Source organism: Tyto alba, unplaced genomic scaffold (assembly GCF_018691265.1).
Source record: "Tyto alba isolate M040663 unplaced genomic scaffold, T.alba_DEE_v4.0 Super-Scaffold_45, whole genome shotgun sequence".
In the NCBI taxonomy this organism is placed as follows: Eukaryota; Metazoa; Chordata; class Aves; order Strigiformes; family Tytonidae; genus Tyto; species Tyto alba.
Genome location: NW_024881321.1, coordinates 30,345,849 through 30,367,476, shown reverse-complemented (window position 1 = coordinate 30,367,476; position 21,628 = coordinate 30,345,849). Strand labels below are relative to the sequence as shown.

The 21,628-nt window shown below is 43.5% G+C and overlaps 3 protein-coding genes across 7 annotated transcripts in view; 2 read left to right on the top strand and 1 right to left on the bottom strand.

Annotated features, from left to right (window-relative positions):
• TMTC4 (transmembrane O-mannosyltransferase targeting cadherins 4) overlaps positions 1–15,914 on the top strand; it is an 89,256-nt gene extending 73,342 nt beyond the window's left edge. Inside the window, exon 20 of the mRNA XM_042805844.1 lies at positions 15,883–15,914. The gene's annotated coding sequence lies outside the window, so the exon portion shown is untranslated. The remainder of the gene's footprint in view (positions 1–15,882) is intronic.
• GGACT (gamma-glutamylamine cyclotransferase) overlaps positions 1–19,638 on the top strand; it is a 33,030-nt gene extending 13,392 nt beyond the window's left edge. For 3 of the 4 annotated variants that reach the window (XM_042805850.1, XM_042805849.1, XM_032997132.2), the window contains exon 2: positions 15,883–19,638. In XM_042805850.1, coding sequence (XP_042661784.1) covers positions 15,900–16,373 — 474 coding nt within the window. In that variant the 5' untranslated portion in view covers positions 15,883–15,899 and the 3' untranslated portion in view covers positions 16,374–19,638. The remainder of the gene's footprint in view (positions 1–15,882) is intronic. The other variant, XR_006166764.1, reaches the window with a different exon arrangement.
• The window catches only part of PCCA (propionyl-CoA carboxylase subunit alpha), a 304,978-nt gene continuing 300,015 nt past the window's right edge, over positions 16,666–21,628 (bottom strand). For both annotated transcript variants that reach the window (XM_042805848.1, XM_042805846.1), the window contains one exon: positions 16,666–19,811. In XM_042805848.1, the coding sequence (XP_042661782.1) occupies positions 19,743–19,811 (69 nt within the window). In that variant the 3' untranslated portion in view covers positions 16,666–19,742. The remainder of the gene's footprint in view (positions 19,812–21,628) is intronic.

Sequence of the window (21,628 nt, the reverse complement as noted above, 5' to 3'; positions counted from 1 at the left end):
TAGGATGAGGGGTGACGGTTTTAAACTGAAAGAGGGCAGATTTAGATTGGATATAAGGAAGAAATTCTTTCCTGTGAGGGTGGTGAGGCACTGGCCCAGGGTGCCCAGAGCAGCTGTGGCTGCCCCCTCCCTGGAAGGGTTCCAGGCCAGGTTGGACGGGGCTGGGAGCACCCTGGGCTGGGGGAAGGGGGCCCTGCCTGTGGCAGGGGGGTTGGAACTAGATGATGTTTAAGGTCCCTTCCAACCCAAACCCTTCTGTCATTCTAAATAAATCATGTATGTGAAACCTGCCGAACTCTATTAGCTTACCATACTTTGGTAGTCTCTTTAAAAATTGCTTATGTTAACCTCTATTTAAATCAAGCAATTGGGAGAAAAGTTTGTTTTTATTAATGTCTCAGCATATCTCTTCTCAGGCTTCAGGTTTTTTTCTTCTTTCCATGACTTTTTTTTTTTTTTTCTTTATGTGGGGTTATGTTACTTGATAGCAGTATTTGAGGTTGTGTTGCTTGCCTATCTTCCTTTTAGGTGATTTGATCTTCTGTCATCAAAAAGCTGCCCCCACAGTCACTTGAGAGGTGGTAGGTGCCTTGTTGGAGCATAGGGATCTCCTCCAAGTGTTGTCTGTGGATCCTAGATATGTGTTCACCTGAAAATAATTCTTGTATCAGTGTTAGCCCTTTTTTTTCTAGCTTTAAAATCCACAATGGTTGTACTAAAACTTGGAAACTCATACCTACAGTAGTCCCTATATCTTAGTGAAAAAATACTGAAAGACAGTCTGACTTTTGGAAGGTCTGCTGTAGAAAACTCATGTGATTAGTGGAAGTGTCAGTCTGGATATATTTTTACAAAAGTTATTATAAATATCTCGACTGCATCTTCCCCAGTTTTCTGATACAGAGTTTTCTTACAAAATGGAGACTTCAGAACTTTTTTATTACAAAGTACTGCATTCATTTGTTATAATACAGTATTTTCAATCTTTCATGTATAACAAGCTTACAACTCTCTCAAAAGTTCGGGATTCTTTCGCTAATTTGTTTGGAAAGCTGTATTTTAAAAAAACATAGCACAACTTAAATCTTATGCCAGTTGATCTAAGTGCCTGCCATAATTCTGCATGGATTTTGAAATAACCATCAAAAGTGGAGAAAGCTTTCCTTCTCTTATGCCCATTATCTAAAGTTTAAAGCAAATAAATATATGTACTTTGTCATTATTTTGATGAAAGACACGGTCACGAGTTCTGACTCTTTGCATTTTCCATGAATTTGTCAGTTTTTTATCAGCTCTGTTTGGTGATAGAGTGGAAGGAAGGAGAGATTGAGATTAATTAAATTTTCTTTTGTATTTAAATTTTAATTTAATATCTTGGAGATCCAAGGATCTCCAAGCAATAATAAATCACAGTCGCTCCCCTCTGTCTATTCTCAGTGGAATGGTCATAATAACCATTTATTATAGCCTTAGACTGGACAGAAAAGTAGTGATTAGCTAGTATAAAAATTGATTGCAATTAGATAAATTCTGGTGTAGCAGAAGTCACCAGTTAAAGCCTTTTTGCAAAACAGGTATAGAATTTCTTTTGCCCAAAATATGGAGATACAACAGAATTTTTACTTTGCTTCAGACCTTTTTTGACCTTGACTAAGGGGTGAAAGCTTTTGGACACCTTGAGTTCCATTTTTAAAATGACCTGTCATGGTCAGTTAACTGATAATGTATCAATTAACCACAAAAATTGTCTGTGTACATCAGTTCCCATAATTTTCCTAGGGTTCCACTTCTTTTGAAGTATTACTGCCCTAAAATCAAAGCACACACATAACTGCAGAGCATTTTAGAAATATACAGCGTTATTCTGGTGACACCAGGTGTTGAAAGTAAAAAATGTAATGCATTATGTATTCAGAAGCATGCCTTTATTAATTGATAGTTATCGTTGTGTAAGCAGGGAACTAGTGAAGGCTTGTAATTTGACAATAATTTGAGTTATCTGTTTTAAATGAAATGTTCACATGCTGAAAATCAGAAGTGATTTGTTCCTGTCTTTTTAAGCCATATCAAAAAGACAAAATTAAATTCTTACACAGTTTCTCTTCTTCTTATGTCTTAAGTAAAGCACTGTTTCTTGACTTGCATCTAGTGCAACTCTAATTATATTATTTAATTTTTCTTTAGTTAATTAGCATCACTAAGTGAGTATTTGCTTAAAGAATGCAGAAGTAGAATTAACTGAGATTTCCAAATGTCCCTGGATACTGTTTGTCAAGACTAGGAGAAATTGTGTTCAGAATAACAACATATTCCTGTATTTGGGGATTGGGAGTTACCAGAGACAGCTCAAGAGCTGAATTGTAACTTTCTACAGACCAGTTGGATTACAGTTATTTAATAATGTTTTGTGCATTTCCAACATTGTATGGATAATGCTTTTCTTTAAAATTTTCAGTTAACATCATCTGAAGTCCAAAAATGTGATATTTGGTCAATCTGTAAAATCATCCCTTCTTATTTCAGCTTTCCATTGTGAAATGTATTTAATGTGAGGGTGTACAAGGGTTCATCCAGAGCTACCTCTTAAAACCCAGGCCACAGTTGCTATGAGCCAAGACCTTTCAGTGGAAGCAGTCTGTTTTTAAAAGCATGGTGTTGACTTCCCCGTGGTATGTAGTGGAGGCTTTTCTCTTCAGTTTTGGCATGAAAATAAATTTATAAACAGTGGTCATAAATTAAGAGGAAAGTTGCTAACAAGAGCAGTTGGTTTTATATCATGTATCAAGTTTATGCTGAGAGGTGGTGTGTGTTGAAAATGTCTCTTGATCCCAATGCAAGAATAAAGTTTTCGCTTGGAAGGATAGAGAAGTCTTAGGATTTGATCTTCCTGTCCTAATTATCCTGTTCACTGACACTGAAACTGGGAAAAGTATAAGGAGGTGAATTGGAGGCTATTCTACATATTACCGGGTATTTGGGACCTATTTGGAAAGGTGGGATCCCAGTAAAGCAGAGAAATAAAATAAAGCCCATTGCAGCAGGTATGAATTGTTTTCTCATTTCCAGAGCAAACCCTGGAAAAGAGTGAACACAGCGTTTCCATTGTCACTGCTGGTTCACATCCCACAGTATAGGCAGTGGATACTAGTTTGGCAGTTACTCTTTTCACACTGAAATCTGTGCATCCCCTTTCATCTGCTCCGTTAACTAATAATGCACCCAGTTTAGCCACACTCTTTTCTCATAATTTTGTCCCATGTTAGGGGTCTGTAAAGAGGCTGTTGTGGGGAGATATTACAGCTAGTTGGAGGATATCCTAATTTATACTCGAGGCTTAATCACCTAATCACCTTTGCTTGGGATCTGCTCCAGTCCTAAACTGGCTACATCTTAAGATCTAGCTTGAGTCATTCAGAACACTTTATACTGTGATATTGCCTTGTCTTCCCTCCATGCCTCTTTTCCCAACATAAAGTCTAGATTGATGGATAGGTGTAGTTGCACGCTCTCCTAGATTTTTGAATGCCTTAAGGGTATGTGAGATTGCTCTGATATGCACCCAAAGTAACTTTGAAGATTTATGTCCCTATAATGCTGTTTTTATCAAAAAAAAAGTAAATGCTTTTTCAGCTATTCTTTGTGCTGTCATGATGCAGGAACATATTGCAGATGGAAAACACCTAGTTTGTAGAAGTAAAATCCTCCATAAAATTACCTGGTGCTGAAAAATAGGAAACTTTTAGGCACATAGGACCACCTTCAAATCATTAAAGACAGACATCCATAACTGCAGAAAAAGAAATAATAGATGCTTGCCTTAAGAGAATGTAGCTCATACAACTGTAAAATACACAGTCTGTATTTGCAAGTCTAAACCATTCCATCTCGTTATTTTTAACCATATAAAATAGTGTGATCAAGGAAATGGACAACTTTCCCATCTGTTCACTTGTTGAACCTTTTATTGATACTTCTGAGTACAGATGAGGTCATTTGCGAATTTCGACACACACACACACACACACACCCCGCCCCGAAAGAGATTTTACTGATACCTTTTGTGATGTCTCCAGTGTTTCCTTGAAATACTTGTTCCGGTTGTGCTACCCTCTTACAACCATGTCATCTTGGGGCTGGCACAGGTGTTTCTTATAGCTGGTGAGGATGCTGTCCTGTGCTGGTATTTACTTCTAGCATCCATATGCTCATTCATGTGAGAAGAGGGAGATATGTAGATGCGAATGGTTGGAAAATAAGCATATGAATTTGAGGACTGAAAAACATACACAATTCTTCTTGAGTGTTATTTTCTCCTGGCCTACATCTTGGTTTTGTTTACTTGTCATTCTGTGATTGACTAAAATATACAAGAGTGTTACCTTTTATGACAAGGTCACCCATTAGTTGACCAATGGAAGCCAGTAGATGTGGTGGGTTTGGATTTTAGCAAAGCTTTTGATACTGTCTCTTGCAGAATCCTTATGGATAAAATGTCCAGTACATAGCTAGACAAGTCTGATACGTTGGGTGAGCAATTGGCTGGCAGGGCAGGCTCAAAGAGTTCCAGTAAATGGGGTCACATCAGTCGGGTGGCCAGTCACCAGTGGGGTTCCTCAGGGCTCAGTTTTAGGGCCAGCGCTCTTTAATGTTTTTATAAATGATCTGGATGCAGGAACCAAATGTACATTAAGTTTGCCAATGATACTAGACTAGGAGGAACTATGGATTTCCACAAAGGTAGAGAGGCCTGACTGAGAGATCTGGGTAGACTAGAGAGGTGGGCAGTCACCAACCATATGAAATTTAACAAGAGCAAGTACTGGATTCTCCACCTGGAATGGAGTAATCCCAGTTATATGTACAAATTGGGGGACAAGAGGCTGGAGAGCAGCCCCGTGAAAGAGATCTGGGGGTTTAGGTTGGTGGCAAGTTGAATAAGAGTCAACAGGGTGCCCTGGAAGCCAAAAGGGCAAACTATTGCGGTGTCCAGGGGAGAGCAGCCAAGATGGTGAAAGGCCTCGAGGGCAAGACTTACTAGGAGTGACTGAGGTCACTTGGCTTGTTCAGCTTGGAGAAGAGAAGGCTGAGAGATGACCTTATAACAGTCTACAACTTCCTCAAGGGGAGCAGCAGAGGGGGAAGTGCTGATCTCCCTCTGGTGACCAGCGATAGGACACGGGGAAATGGAATAAAGCTGCATTAGGAAAAGTGCAGATTGGACATTAGGAAAAGGTTCATTGCTGAGAGGGTGGTCGGTCACTGGAACAGGCTCCCCAGGGAAGCAGTCATGGCACCAAGCCTGACAGAGCTCAAGAAGTGTCTGGACAATGCTCTTAGTCATATGGTTTAGTTATAGGTAGTCCTGCAAAGAGCAGGGAGTTGGACTTGATGATCCTTATGGGTCCCTTCCAACTTGAGAGATCCTAAGATTTCTTCGTTGCCTTCAAATGATGAGACCCCAGAAGCTCGTCAGTGGTCTTTAAGCATATGTTTCTTCACTTTGTATCATTAAAAGCCATCTTATTTCAATTACACAGTTCATAGTCCATTTGTCTGTCGCATGAACCAGTCTTCCTCAGGATGCATCACGCATAGATGTGGTAAGCACACAACTTCTTGCTGTAGCAAGACCACTAATAAATAAAATAACATTGATTCCTGAGGAATATGACCAGAAGTTTCTGTCTATGCTTATTACTCTGTGTTTTAATATAGTCCATTATAATCTTCCCTTAACTAACTCCTTATTCATATACAGTTCTTCCTTATGACTTGATCTGGCTATATTTTCACTGCGTATTAAATAAAGTATTTTACCTGACTCCAAGTCCATTGCATTAGCCTTGTCAAAGGAGTTTGTTTTAATGACATTGATCTGGCTTTTGCATTCAGAACCACATTGCATATTATTCTCCTTCTCATTTACTTCCAGTACTTGATTCTGTTCTTCCTTTATCAAGTTAGTAACAGAAATTCCTTTTCAAAGGTCACTGAAAGGAGGCTGCACAGCATGTGTAAAGCTATTTTCATTTATATAAATATTTTATTTGTAAATAATTCTGTCATATAAATGTCTATATAATTCGGATTAATATTATATAATGTTTTCCTATTACAGCCAGACCTCTGGTTTAAGATGCCTTTCATTAAGGCTTCCTTCCAGGAATCCTGGACACTGCCAAGGAGACCTTCAATTAGAATAAATTCTACATGCCATCATAAAACTGAAATAGCCTTTTTTTGCAATTGCAAATGTGTATCTAAGTAGAGATATGGGATTACTTTTTGGTATTTCTTGTGAGCCTCTTGTGGCTCCAGGAGGATTTAATGGTTTGTGTTGGTTTGTGTAGCTGGTTTTCCTCAGTTTTCAGTAAATGTAGACCTGTGTTAAATTTTGCATCGGACTACAGAAACTATTTATGCATCAGAGACGAAACCATTCCTTAGCTGAAACTATGTATTTCATTCACCACATCCTTACAGGGGACACACAAACAAATTGGGAATTTACTGTCTTCTTGCTTATCTTCATCTCTACCAGGCAGGAGGATATTTGATATTCTGGTCAGTATGTCTTCTGGATCTGAAAGCAATTACTCCAGTGCCTTGCTGAGTGCCATTTCAGGCTGGTTTTGGATGCCCTCAGAATATGTATTTATTTCTTCTGTGTAGAAGGTAGCAGGCCAGTAAATGTATTTACTTTGAGATAAGGATGCTTTCCTAGTTGATGAAGGAGGTGAGGTATGTTTCAGATTTAATTGCAGGATGCTGCAAGTCTTTCTTGGAGAACAAAAATCAGGACAGTTGAAGTAACTCATTAGTTTTCTTTTCATGATGATCTGTGACTTTTTATCTTTTCTATAGAAAACTCGGTGGGACTGAAGTAATTATATACATCTGTTCATGTTTCTTTGTAGTTTTGATTTCATGTTCTGTTTTGGATTTTATTAGAAAATGGTGGAAGAGATTTGTTGCTGAGATATGGCTTGGTTTGTTTTTGGTGTGGGTTTTTTTTTTTAATTTCTATTGAGCTGTAAGCTGAAATTTGCTTTAAAAAAAGTCTTAAATAAAACTACATGTATAGCTTATGAAAGTAAGACTTGCATATACATTTAATTAATTAGGCAAATAAAATAACTGCAGTTAGTGAATTAGAATAGAATCAGAGTGTCATTTAAGTTGGAAAAGACCCTTGAGATCAGTTCAACCCTTAGCCTAGCACTGCCAAGTCCACCACTAAGCCATGTCCCTAGGTACCACATCTGCATGTCTTTTAAATACCTCTAGAGATGGTGACTCAACCACTTCCCTGAGCAGCCTGTTGAGCTGATTTGTTTTGTTAAAGTATGTCACATTTTAAATACGCTTTTCCACAAATTTGATTCATAGACTGAAAGGATAGTACAAGCCTCCCTTCTTTAAAAAAAAAAAAAAAAAAAAAGGGGGGGGGGGGGAGGGTGAGGGAAGCCCAAAAAACCCAACCGACCAACCAAAAAACCGTAATCAGTTTCTTAGCTTTAAAAAACTTGACCTGAATAAATAAAGTGGAAGGAAAATATTTGTGTATCATAAAGAAGAGGTGCTGAAATTTTTTCATATTTTCACATTTTCCACTGTTTGTCCAATGGCTGTCTCCAGACCAGAGGTTTGACTTGCTTCAGAGCTGTAGCCCCAAACTGGTGATTCTATAATTCTCCTTTATTATTATATGAATACTCCGCTATTCCTTTGTGCATGTTTAGTAACCAGCTGTGGTCTTCCAAATGTTAAGGGCCTCTCCTTCTTCAACTGCTACCTACTGACATCTGTACAAATAAAAAAGCATTAATGTTAGTATATCTTATATGAGTATAGATATACTTTATTATCCACTACCCTTTCCAAACCTTACAAAATTTGTATGACCCTGCTTCCAAGTGAACGTGCTTAGCCATTACTCCATGCCATCTGTACCCTTCCTGGTTGAATATTTAAAATACTGTTTGCATTTAAATCGGGTGGTTCCTCCAGTACAGCTGGTTTTAATCTTCCTCTCTCCTTTTCTGTGGGCCACTAACACTTTACAAGCAAAGCATGGCTCCATGTAGAAAATCCTTCTGTGTATAGAAGGATGCTGTAAATGCCTATGAATTACCTTTCCTTGGCCCTTAAAAGCAGGCTGTAGTTTCCCAGGGAATCACAGGCTGAAAAAAACCCCAGTCTGTTGGGGTTTCCTGATGCTTCTTTTCTGCCACATTGGTGAAATGTTTGTGTTTCAGTAGCTGGTCTGTGCTGGGGTAGGTAGGTGGGTTTCTGAAGGCAAAATAGTGCAGTGCTTTGTGACGCTATTCCCAGATTTATACCTGGATTTTCTGTTTGGCTCATTTAGCAGAGCAGATCTTGTTCCCCGAGCATTACTGTTTGGTTTCAGCGTGGCTTGAGGAACATCAGGTCGCAGCGACCCCTCAGCGTGGCGCTCCGAGGCTCATCCCGGTGAGCCATCCCGCTAGTCGGGGTGCCCAGCTGCCGCCTCGCCGGAGCACAGGCCTAAGATGGCCTCCGGAGCCGGGGGCTCCTGCCGGTGGGAGGCTGCTGTTGCCGAGTGATGGGGATTTATTTAACACCTCCTTTGCAGGCTCCGTCACACTCCTGAGGAACGAGGGGAAGGTGCTGTGCCATGACCTGGGCACCTCTCCCCTCCTTACAGAACATCGCTGTGCAGCCATTCCCCTGTTTCCCGTGCGGAAAAGCATCTCGCAATCTCACACAAGACCCCATCTTTTCTCTCTTACCCTTTCTCTCTCTCTCACCATCCTTTCAGTGAAGAAAAAGACATTCCCATGCTTAGGTACTCAAAGTGTTTGCTGTGTTTCGCAGGCTGGGATGCTCTTCTTGATCCAAAACAGCAAACTGACCGCTCCGGGTATTGGCATGTAAATCAGTGTGCTGACCTCGCGGGGAACCCGTCCAAGCTGCAGGCTGTGTCCTGAGTTTCAGGATGTCGGCGGTTTGGAACCCTGGGCTATGCTCTGCATGTCAATGACAAAAACCACTTCAAATTCACGGTAGCATCTGAAACGGTACCAGGAGCAGGGCTGGCATAGCAGGGCTGCCCTATCAAAAGTTGTTTTCTACTTTTTTCCCGCAACAGCAATATGGCATTTAGAGTTAATGCTGTAGTTTTGTGTTTTTTTCCTTTTGTGTAGTTTAAGCATCTGCACTGAAGGTGCAAACTTAAGGGTTAACTGTAGCATCCATGATAGTCTGGACAAATACCTGTTTTTCAAGAGTTCCACTTTTCAAGGCTTCAACACTGTTGGATTTTCAGTAAATTCTTCCCATCCCAGTTGCCACTCAAGAATAAGATGCTTGAGGTATTACTGTGTTCTTCTGAAACAACAGTCCATTGCTCAATAGCACTCAAAAAGGCATTGGGGGGAAAGGAGTGTGAACAAAACAGGAGATGTGATTTATATCCTCATATAAATCCCTGGTTTGTCCATTCTCAAATATTTCAGTTTTGCATTTCCCTATCTCAGAAAACTATAGGAGAGCCAGAAATGTTTGCGGAAGAGGTGGCAAAGATGTTGGCAGGTAAGGAGTGTTTTACATTCTGTTAAATACACGTGGTCTCGTCCGTCTAGAAGAGAGCAGGAGCTGAAAAAGTGTCTGGTGGCACTGAGGAGGTGCTCAGAGACCCGTGCCTCGGAGGAAGAGCCATCAGATGAAGCAAGCAGGCAGCAGGAAAAAACCCCAAAGCGATTTGCGTCTCGTTGCACCCACGTGGAGCCGAGGCGCAGGGCTGCCGTTCAAGGAGGCGGTCGTGCGAGCTCGCAGGAGGAAGAGGCCTTCGCGCACCACGGCAGTCATCGCCTCTGGCGTAGGAAGGGTCCGGACCCAAGTCTGGAAGCGCATCGCTGTCACCACGGCCTGCTCTTGCACTTTTGCCAAAGTATCTGCTGTTGACCACCCACAGACGGGGGACACTGGGCTCTCAAGCCTTTTTGTTGATGGCTTATGGTTGTTCTTACGCCCTGTCTGTTCTGATGATTAGAAAGCTGCTCCTACCCATGTTAATTATTCCGTGCAGAAATTTTGGCCAGCTGTGTGTTCACATATGTGGAGAACCAACTGTCCCTTCTGTAAAACCTTTACCTGTATTTGTACGCGATTATGCCCCATCTCGTCAGCTCCTGTTTGAGCTCCTGCTTGCTCAGTCTGTGTCCCAGAAAACAGGCCTGGGCTCAGTGCTCTGCCCTGAGTTCTTTCTGACTACTTTTGTAGGCCATAGGTTTCTGAATTGCAGTAGCAAGACCTTGATATAGTATTATGTCTGAGACTTATACAATCTTAATATTAGGATAAAACAGTCAATATTTAATAATAGTGATGTAATAATCTCTGCTGGGGGACAACTTCCCCCCTCCCCAACTCAATTTTTCCATGTCCATTGACTCCATTTTCTTCATCCTCCTTTTCTTGTCATCCAGCCTGGCTAGCAACCCCATCCTGTCTCTGCCCTGTCTAGAAACTTAGTCTGGTAATCAGTCTAATGGTGTGTCCAGCATGTTTTTGCATTGCATCCCCAGTACCTTTTTCCATGTGGTGGCTTTATCCGTTGGTCATTTGCAGGCCTCTGTAGCTGCTCCTAACAGTCACTTCAGGAATTAAACTCTTTCTGGTGGGAGTAAAAATTAACCTAACAAAGTTTGTGTGTGCAACAGAGTTGAAAATTACTTGAAACGGTTTCAAACAGACGAAAGGCAAGTGTTTGCTGTGATGCCATATGGGTGCGAGGCATGTGAGCCGTGCCGTGATCGGTGCTCCAGGACACCTCCAAGATCCTCCAGCTTAAGCGCAGGCATATTTGTTGGATTGGGGATGTAAACTATCCAAGGGTGAAATGAAAAGTATCTGCAAAGTAGGTTAAGTGGAGTTTCAGGTGGTGCCCAGTAGCGTCCGGCATGGCACTGGTTACTCTTAATACTCTTGTTTGTTTTCACAAACCAGCACCTCACAGTTTCTGAGCGGACAACTGCTGCGAGGAGACCGTAACCTCTTGATTTCAAAGGAGCCATCATTTTGCTGGTGCCTCTGTGGTTAATGTAAGAAAGGTGTCTTGCCATAAACTTTTTCCGAGGTATTCAGCAAGGTTGGAAAGGGGTCGGCCCGGGCAGGAAGCCCTTGTCTGTGCTATAAAGAAAATAGCAAGCAACAAAATGAAAGCATCAAAGGACCAACAGGATGCAGTCCCAGGAGTCCTCTCTGGCATGTTAGTCCTTCTTGAAAGTTAGCATTGAGTGAAGAGTGACCTTAAAACTCGCTTCATTCAAACAGACTGGGCTCAAGTTTAAAGTTCAAGGCATTTTGTTTTTTCACCTGTTTCCTACAGTTTTAAGAAACTTCTGAAGAATTAATGTGTAACTATATCTGGTCACCGAGCCAATGCAGAAAATTTTTCTCAAGGGAAAATAATGTTACTGTATGGAGCAAGAGAAATGGATACTTTCTGAGATGGGAAAAAAAAAGTTTCAACAAAACAAAACCCAAAACCACTGCTACCATGATCACAAACAGCCCTGGAGCCAGTGTAACAACATACGCACTATTTCTTATTTAATTCTTGAAAGAAGCTGGTAGGATCCTGTAGTTGTCTGAGCCATGATGAAAGGATGGTTTTTGTTGAAGCTGCTGCTGCTTGGGAAGTTGAGGTCTTGTTTGGGGCACAACCTGAGAGCAAAGAGCCTGATTGTGGCAGGTCAGCTTTGCCTGTGAGTGGATGCTGACTGAGCCAGCGACCAGCCCCGTGGCTCCCGTCCCTCTCGCACCACGCTGGAGCTGTTGGGCCCCGAGAGGGAAAACTGAAGCCCTGACCTGAAACTCCGTTGGTAGGCGAGGGCAGACGTGGATACGGTCGTGCAGCCCGACCACCGCTAATGCCGAGCGACAACCTGGGCTGCCGGCCGGCGCCGGTTACGAGCCGCTTTTAATTTCACCCCACAGCATCTTCTACCTGCGTGATCCTGAAATAGTTACTTTATTTTCTGGTCTTTGCGTCTGGCGTAACAAAGCAACTAGTAATTGATCCCACGAGCAGTTCAGCAGGTCATCTTTCATAGCTAAAAGAAATAGTTTGAAGAGATGACATACAGATTTCACTTGCATTTCCCCATGCCATTAAATTTTAATGATTCTGGCATGAATATTTCATGAAAGTACCTTCTGAATGGGTTTGTGTTGTCCTGGCAGCTAATATTCAGTATAGGGTCTATGGATTTTTTTGTTTGTTTGTTTTTCGGTGGGTTTTCTTTTCCTCTTTGGTGATTTAGTGTAGGTAAGAAGTGTCAAACTGGATTAAGTGAGAAAAGGCAACTTCTTGTTGGTGACTCAGCGAAGGGATGCTGTCTCTAACTCTTTTCAGCTGCTTAGTGGAAGTTTGTGAAATGACCCTCAAATAAAATTCTGCTCTTTACTCTCCTGCCACAAGGTGGCTAAAAATGTTTTGAAAGCCCACAATATGAGAGTGCTGGAAATGATGCTAATTCATCTAACAGCCTGTCTGCAACGCAACACACGGCACAGAGGAGACCAGATTTATTGCACAGAAAATTGTATAGGTCTTGTTTATATGGAGCGGCGCTCAGAAAATGTTTTTTATCAAGTTTATTTCAGTCACTCCTCAGCCAGGGTTGTCTGGGCTTGGCTTTGGGTTTGTTTTTTTTTGTTTGTTTTTTTTTTTTTTGTAATAGAAGGAGATGTCTTTGTGCCCATCCCATCCCGCGTGAGCGCCGGGGCTGCTGTGGGCCGCAGCGGTGCGATGGGGAGCTCAGCCCCGTGGACCCACAGCTCTACCGGTTCCACACAAACTGTGGCTGGAACTTCTGGTTCCCACTCCACTTACACTGCCTGCTGAATCCATCGACGTGAATGATAAATCAGAAACACTGATCCAAGCCTGGGTTAGCAAGTTCTTTTGTCTGCTGTTGTTGTTGAATTGTGTGGGTCCTGCACTGGGATGACGGGTGCTTTTCTTTAAATCAGAAACGTTTCCGAATAGCCGGCTGCTGCGCCATCAGAAACATGTACTTTATTTTTGCCAGTTTGAGGAGTGGTAACACTCTGCCCTGCAAACTTTTTGGAAGCTTATCTCCAGCTGTACAGTAGGGACGGAGCTTTTGTTTAATGGAAATGAAGCGTATCTTTTTTTTTACAGATGCTCCACTCGCTATTGAGCTTTTTATGTGCGTTTTAGGTTTCCCTTTTTATTTTTTTAACTCATTAACTCTGACAAGTAACCTCTTGGTTGTGAACAATTTAATTCACAATTCATTTTTCTGATTCAAAGTGAACACGAGTGCCCTAATCCCCTAATGGGAATTAATTGCATGTTTCAGTGCTTAACTCTGATCCTTTCTCAATCCCCACTGGGACAGGTTTCTTCCTGAAGGATCTGTGTTTGTTATTCAAAACACAATCTGAAAGGTAATGATTTTTCTTATAAAAAGGAGTCAGACCAACTGACTCCCTTTTATATTAATGCTCTTTTTATTGTGAGGGAATGAGCTGCATCTGAAAAAAAAAAAACAACTTGTTTATGTCATGAAGGATAAATTACGCCAAAGTGTATCTGATAAAATACAGGGGAAAAAATCAGCACGGTCTTTTTTTCCCTAAGTGAAAGTGGTTTGCCAGTAAATAAAGGCACACACCGTTTTTGCCTGGGAAACGGTATTCCGTTGCAGAGAAAAACTGTTTACTTCAGCAAGGGGGAAATTGCTTTGCTACTATTTCAAATAGCACTTCTCTTGGCCAGCAATGTACCCCCTTTTGGATAACCCACCTGCTCTAACAGTTTACTAAAATAAGAGTAAATAGCAGAAACTTAATGAAGTTTCTACTTCTAGTCTGTTTCTAAAGATTTTTTTTTTTTTTCAAACTTGAACTACATTGTGTAATGACCCTCTTTCCAAAAGGAGCTGCACATGTTCCTCTGATGTTGGGTGTCTGGCCCAGCGAGACGGCTGTGGGTGAGGCCGGCTTTGGCCAGTTGGTGACTGAGGGTAAAACGTGGGAAACCATCAAACAGTGCAAAAACTGCTTCTGCCCTACAGAAGCAATGGAGGATAAACAGGGCACAGCATGAAAAATAACTTGGGAACTACAAAGGTACCTTTTTTCCCCCTACCTTTCAGTAAAGCCAGCCTTTTCTCCCATTTAAACCAATTTTGAGTGATTTATGCTCACAGATGATGCTTCAGGATCAGTTTTGGAGAGAGGGCTAGCATATGTGCAGATCAGCTACTTCGGGTGGCTTAGCACTTTGGGGTATCTCTCTAGGGAAGATGGGAGCAGCACGCCCTTACCTGGCCTTTCTACCAGCAGCCCGAGCTTCCAGTTTTGTTAGGGCCAAAAGGCTGCATCCCCCTCCTAGCCCACCCCCGAGGAAATTACCCGTGCAGCTCCCTCAGACAGGAGGGGTGAAGGTGTTTGTGAAGGCACTGCCAGCTCTGCAAATGAGATTTGTCACCTAAGATTTACCCTCGAGGAGCGCCGTTGTCTTCCCCTCCCCTGCAGGAACAGGACAAACGTGTCCTTGCGCTGGCACCAGCACCGTTCACACAGGACCCACTCGCCCCGGGGTGCAATTTTTTTTCTCTCCCTGGTGCTGTAGCTCGTTCTTCAGCATTTCTCAGTCAGTCAGCAAGCGGGACCTCGGCTCTGGGGTTACTGAAAATCCTTCAGCGTGTCTGTGAATTGACTCAGCGCCAGGTTAAGCTCGCCCCGCTGCCGCACCGGCGTGCCTCATTTTGCTTGTAAGGTCTGGCGTGAAAGCCTTTTCATCCCTCCTCGTGACAGACAGGTCCTCTGTTTGTCGCAGTGATGTCCCAGTTTGTACGGAGTTAGCTTGCTGCAGCTATGAGCATCGTGCTGCTTGCTTTTCTTTTCCCTTTTCTTTATTAGACTGCTTTTTGGAAAAAATGCCATCGAATGCATGCAACTGCAGCGCTACAGGAACAGAAGTTTGAATGTGTTAATTTGCTTTCAGATAATTAATGCCACTGTGCTTCGTTTTATCATGAAACAAAAGGACGCTCAAACTTCCAAACTGCAACCAGGCTCTTCTGTCACTGAATAAAATGTTGTTTCTCAAATACCGAGTGCAGCCATGGTGAGAGGGGAGCCTGAGCAGAAGAGGGAGGGAAGCAGGCGCTTCCCCTGAGCAGCTGGAGGTGGCCCAGGTAGTGTGTGACTGAGTCCATCAAGTTCAGGCTTTAAAAAATAACCACCCCACCTCAACAAGTGAAAACAGACTAAGTGTGGCTTCACTCCTGCAAGTTCTAATAAGGCTTGACCTGGGCTACCTAAACCTTAAATGCAGTGGAGCAGCACAGGAAGGTGTCAGTGTAGCTGAGCTGAACCATGATTTTTAATTTAATTTCTTCCCCCATAAAGGATGTGCTAAGTGGAGCGTGTTTCCATCCTGGGGATGGCTCCCTGGGTTGCTTTTTGGGGTGTTACTGAGCATGACATCACCGCTACTGCAGCACAGCTCCAGTAATGTGAGAAGGGAAAAATTGAGGTTTAGAGGTGGTTTTTTTAACACGAGGCTTAGGGATGCCTTGGCTGATGTTGGGGATTCCTTAGAGAAACCATGAGATGTAGTTTTATTACTGCAAGGGTGACTTTCTCCTGGGGTCTGTTTTTCACTGTTACAGTTTTTGACTGAAAATTGTAGAGATATGTGAATTTAATATGATATTTAAACGAGGTGTAAGACTACGAGACCATTTTGCACATACCCGAACAGCCGTGCGTGTACAACGTGTCTCGGCGTGGCTGCGGTTCTCCAGAGCAAAAAGCGCCAAAGCAGCCACGTGGATGACGCCCGCCTTTGTCTTTCAGCTGCTTTTGCAGGTACGATGGCTCGTGTCTTCGTCTACGGCACGCTGAAGAAGGGCCAGCCCAACTACAAGCACATGATCAACCCGGCCAACGGGCTAGCAAAATTCCAAGGAAGAGGCCGCACGGTGGAGAAGTACCCACTGGTGATTGCGGGAAAATACAACATTCCTTACATGCTGAACATCCCAGGGACGGGACACCACGTTGCTGGGGAGATTTACTCAGTTGACGACCAGATGCTGCAGTTCCTGGACGAGTTTGAAGGCTGCCCAGACATGTACCAGCGCACCCTGATGAGCGTCGAGGTGGCAGAGTGGGAAGGGAAGGGCAGCGCGGGCGAGGGGCTGGCAGCGGCCGAGGGCGTCGTGGAGTGCTTCGTGTACAGCACGACGACGTACCCACCCGAGTGGGTCGGCCTCCCCTACCATGACAGTTACGACTCCTCGGGGAAACACGGCCTCGCCTACGTCCTACGCGAAAGCCGGGATTAGAAACGGGAGGTAACGCAGCCCGGCCGAAGACGTAGTACTAAGCACGTGTCGATCGGTAACCTTTCCAGGAAAGCTGTAATACCTTTTTATTAAAACACGGGATCTCTTGTAACCTTCCCAACCCGGGAGCCTTGGCGCTAGTGTTGAAGTCTTGTAGGCCCAGCGGCGGGGACTCCTGCCCGGCTAGTCAGCGTCCTCCTCGCCCCCGCTAACCTGCTGCGAGTAACTGGGTTTGCACGAGGCCTAAAATAACTGTATCTGTGCACCCCGGTTTTGAGGTCTAATTATTTCCTCAATCCCTGCCTTTGCCTCAGTGCATGACTGAGGTCAGTGAAAAGCAGAGGAACTGACTAATTTTTTTTTTTTTTTTTTTTACCTGAATTGACAAATTTTCTTGTGTAGTTCTCCAAGGTGGGTGGAATAATAATGATGATGATATTGCACTAATAGCTGAAACTGATTTACAAAAATCATGTCTGCAAAGTAATGCACAACTCGCGTATTGACTTGTAATGGTGTTGAGTAGGTTACTGAATGTAAACAGAGATGACCATATAGATATTATGCACTTCAAGACAAATTTGAAATTGCTGGAGAAATAGAGAAAATTTAAAGACTGTTCTCACTCTGTCTTGCAACGCTTTTCTGCACTGGAAAGGAGTATTTTTAAAACATGTTTAGTTTTATAAGGTACTGTGAAGAAATATTAAAACAGATTAAGAGGATTACATTTAAAATACTTTTAATTTAGCATTCTAAGCACTTTAGCTACCACTTCAGTTCACTGAGTGACTGTAGGATTTGGGGGGGCTGTGGGGGGTGCGGGTGGTGTTGGGGACCAGGAAAAGCAAACTTGATTTCAGCTGCCCACCATGCTACAGCGGATGCAGCTGTTGTGAGCACTTACTGTCAAGGTGACTTTTTGCCAAGCACTTTAATGCAGAACTTGCAACCGTATGCAAACTGAATTTCCTAGCAGGGGAAAGATTTTTATATACATTATAAAAAATATCCAAAGGACCTGTATTGTGATTAATGCAATATTTAAACTGCAGGCAGAAAAAAAAAAAAAAAAAAAACAAATGGAAAGAAGACTATTGTCCCCTTGACCCAACCAACTGTGCTGGTGTCTGTACAATCTGGGAAAATCATGGCTTTCTGTTGCTACGCTCCTGTGCCTTGTATTTTCCTTCAACTGCAGTGTTTGGTACATATAGATTGTACAGTATACAAAGAAGCCAAAGGGATGTGAGCAGGGAATGTATGCCATGCAGTGAGCCGAAGTATGATTAAATGTACTAAGGATACCATTAAAACAATATCGTACTTTTGCTCTGCTGCCAGTAGCCCTGTGACGGCCAGAGGAGATCAGGGTAGGGAATCATCAGCCTGAACTTTTATCGGGAGTAGGCACTGCTGCATCTCGTTTAGAAAAACAGACAGAAAGCTTGTGTTGCTGCAGTAAACAAATCAAGTCATTTTAAAATAGAATACTTGTGTCGGTTCACAATATTTGTTTTCTGTTTAGGGTGACCTGCAGAAGCTGAACTGTGTTCTTCTAGGAAAGGGCAAGATGGCATTATGGAGATTGGTAGGAAGATCTGCAGGGTGTCTGCCTCAGTTTCTCCAACTGCAAAAGCATTCATTTTCCCGGAGGGCAAGTACTACCCAAACACTCCCCTTACTCATCTTTGATGGATTTTGTAAACCAGTTAACAAAGCAGACCCCTGTACTACATAATTCCCCCTTGGCCGTGTGATGTGGCTGGCAGCATCACAGTAACATGACAAAATGCCTCTTCAATCAGAAGTTTCAAGCAGAATCATGAACCTTTCTGGTTGAACCGTGAGTCACCAGCCCTGTCACAGACTGTTTTTGTCCTTCACCTTCCGGTAAAGGGCTGGGGCACCTCTGGCCAGAGGGGTTTTTCTGGGGAGTAGCATGACTCTGCACATCCTAGGCAAGAAAATGAGAGCAGCCCCCCTTCCTCACTGGAGCAGTGGTCAAGGCACAGCAGGAACAGTGACTTACAGGTATGTAAAGAAGAACCAGCTGCAGGAGGTGAGACTAAGGCAGGAGTAGCCCAGGGTGCCGGCCCAGGGGTGGGCGGCCGCGGAGGCGCAGGCGAGAGCACAGGGACAGAGGTGATGCTTAGGGTGTGCAGGGACTGCGGGGGTATCGCTGCCTCTAGTGAGCTGCAGCTGCTGACTTACTGAGCTAGATCAATTAATGGGAGAAAGAGTCTCTTGTTAACCACGGGCTAACATTCTGAACCCAGCAAACTTCTGGTATCTCCACCCTCCAGGGGCACGGAGGTCCAGAGGGAGGAGGCAAAAAAAATACACCCTCTTACCTGTTCTGACCAAGTCACCAGCTCTCGCTTCTGTTCGTGTTTCAAATCTTCCTCCTCTCCTCGGCCTCTCTAGTTTCCTACACTGGATACGCAGCTTTTCCCGCAGGATGATAGTCTTGTGTTACGAACAGGCCTAGTTTCTCACAGAGTCTTTAGCAAAAGCCTCTGCACAACAAAAGATCAGACGCTTGAGCTCCTGAGCTCCCCTTCCTGTAAGATTTCAGGAGGAGGCTGGGCCTGAGGGACAGCAGGTGCCTCTAGCACTGCCCTGGGGGCAGCTAAGGGGCTTCAAGGACAGTGCCAGCTCCTCCTGTAAGGACTCTCATCCAGTAATCAACTGAAAGAAGATAAAGGGGGTGGGGGGGGTGGAAGTTGAGTATGGAGTCCGAATAAAAGAAGAAAACTCCCTCTACAACTGTAAATGAAAATACATGGGGAAAGTCTGCACTAGCAAAATGGACCATCTAACCTGTAATTTACATCTGGTCTATACCAAGGCTTCAAAATACTACAATAAGTCTGATCAGAATTGAAGCCATCGGCAGTACTCGTTCAGCACTCACACAGAGCGTAGGAAAACTGCTCGGTTAACCACTCAGTGGTTCGTTTTTCACTCTTACCAACCGTTCTGTACAATTTGGCTGGGCCCTCAAACCAGTGATGTTACCATGGAGAAGATGAATCAGATTCAGGCTTTTGTTGTGTTTTCCTTTTTTTTTTAAAAAAAGAGGCTTTTCCTGTTTTAAAGCAGTAATGGTATTTTATTGATTTTATTTGATCCTGAAAAATCAAAGAATTACAAAGGTTATGTACAAGTATTTCTGGAAGTAAAAATCTGGGATCACTTGCCAAGGTTTAACATCTGTGTTTGCTGTCTTAACCACTGATACAATAAATACAATTGTATAAAATCTTGCACATAGGACTGTCCATTTTCTGTGTTGGATTGCCTTAGTCTTACTTTATGGATGAAAACAATAAAGGCATACTAATTCAACAGTGTGGAGGCAACCTTTCATTCCAGTTCCACCAGCAGATCTCCTTCACCAACAGTATCACCAGCTTTGCAGTGCACAGCTTTCACCTACGGTGCAGAAACAGAAATCATTTAAAAACTTCCTTGATGGCGTGGTTAAATAAGTGGCCTGGTTGACATTGTTTATCTAGAGTATCGCATCTGCACGCGGCGGGTAAATGGCCACGGTGCAACATGCTGACCACCCCGGGGGTCACAGATGCACGGGTGTTAGAAGGGCCTCAGAGGTTGACAGCTCAGCCTCCGGTGTTCAGAGCCCAGTGGAGTTTTGAGTATGAGAACGGAGACCCCCACCACCTCTCCAGTGCCTGACCAAATCGTGGCCAGCTCCATCAAGGTATTTTGGCACCTACCACTAGCTGGGTCTCTTATGACTTAGGTGCTTGAAGACATGAACATCAGATGGAGGTGGCACTTTTAAAAATTAAAAAGCACCTTTCTTCCACCTGTTTGCACTGCTGTTCATTTACGATTAAAATTTTAAATCCTTTAGAGGACAGGCCAACTCTTCAACAGTCATGCTTGGATGTTTCAATGAAATATGCCAGTATTTCCTGCATTACAGATTTTAAGTATAACTGAATTTTGGGACTGCAGCCATGAAGCGGGTTTCACTCAATCCCCAGACAGCTGGGATAGATTGATTCAAACCTGAATTGTGATCCTTTTACTTAACTGAACTTGGCAAAAGATTACCACTGTCAAATAAATGCAACTACATCTGTAGATGTATGTACTCACATGCAGATTCCTGAATTTTAAAACACAAACGTCTCATACTCGTTTCCTCTATGAAAGGCTGTAACGTGTTTGAATTCCCTCTCAGCACATGGAGCTCCAGAAAATATCTGAAGCTGTACTTCAGAGTTTGCTTGCAACATTAATTCAGAGCTCACACTGACATGCCCAAATCCTTGCTCAAAACCTTGTTCAGCAGTTAGGTCAGTTTAGCCATCCAAACGTTACCTCGGGCTGCTAAAGGAGACCTGCGGCGTACCCCAAACACCAGCCTCCTACCGCTGCACTCCCGCCCACCCCCAGGTTTGACAGCCGCCCCAGCTGCGAGCGCATCTCGGGCGCTAGCACTGGCACGTTCCCTGCGTTGCTCAAGAACTGAAGCTGAACACTGTACGTGGGCAAAGACACCACGAGATGTACAAAAAAAATGGCTTTCTAAATCAACAACCAGGCAGCCTACCCGATTCCCAAGGCTCGGTCTTCTAAGAGAGGAAAGCGGTGTGAAAAATATTCTTTTTCTATAAAGCCGAGGTTCAGCCAAGGCTGTAGCTGAGCAGTGTCCCAAACTCCCCAGGGACCTCTGATGTGCAGTGGGGCCAGCTCCCCCTCCTGACCCCCGCACAGCTGTCCCGCAGGAGGCAACGCCAGCCCCTCTCCTCCTCTCCCTCATTTCTAAACCACCTGCAGCTGGAGTAAACTCGAAGCAGATAAAAACAAGCCACTTTTCTCACCATTGCAAACAGGAAGATGAGGTTTGATGCAGAAAAGGAATTCAGCTGGGAATGAAAATGGGAACGTCTTCAAGCTGAAGGCAAACGAACTGACTTTCAAAACACCCCTTCAAAACATCAAAACGTGGCCTAACAGCCAGGGCCAAGCATCCCATTCCTGCGGAGGGGCCAAGTTATTTTAGCACTCAGAGCCATGACTTTGCACTGCAGGACAGGATGAATTCTGTTGAGCAGCTTCATTCCTAAACAGCCCAAAACTTTCTTGCTTTTTCAAATTCTTAGAATTCTAAACCAAATAACTTATTGTTAAAATGGAAACATCAAGGGGACATTACAAGGTGCACATCGGGCCCACTGAACGGACTGTGCACCATTCACATCCCATTTCAAAGGATT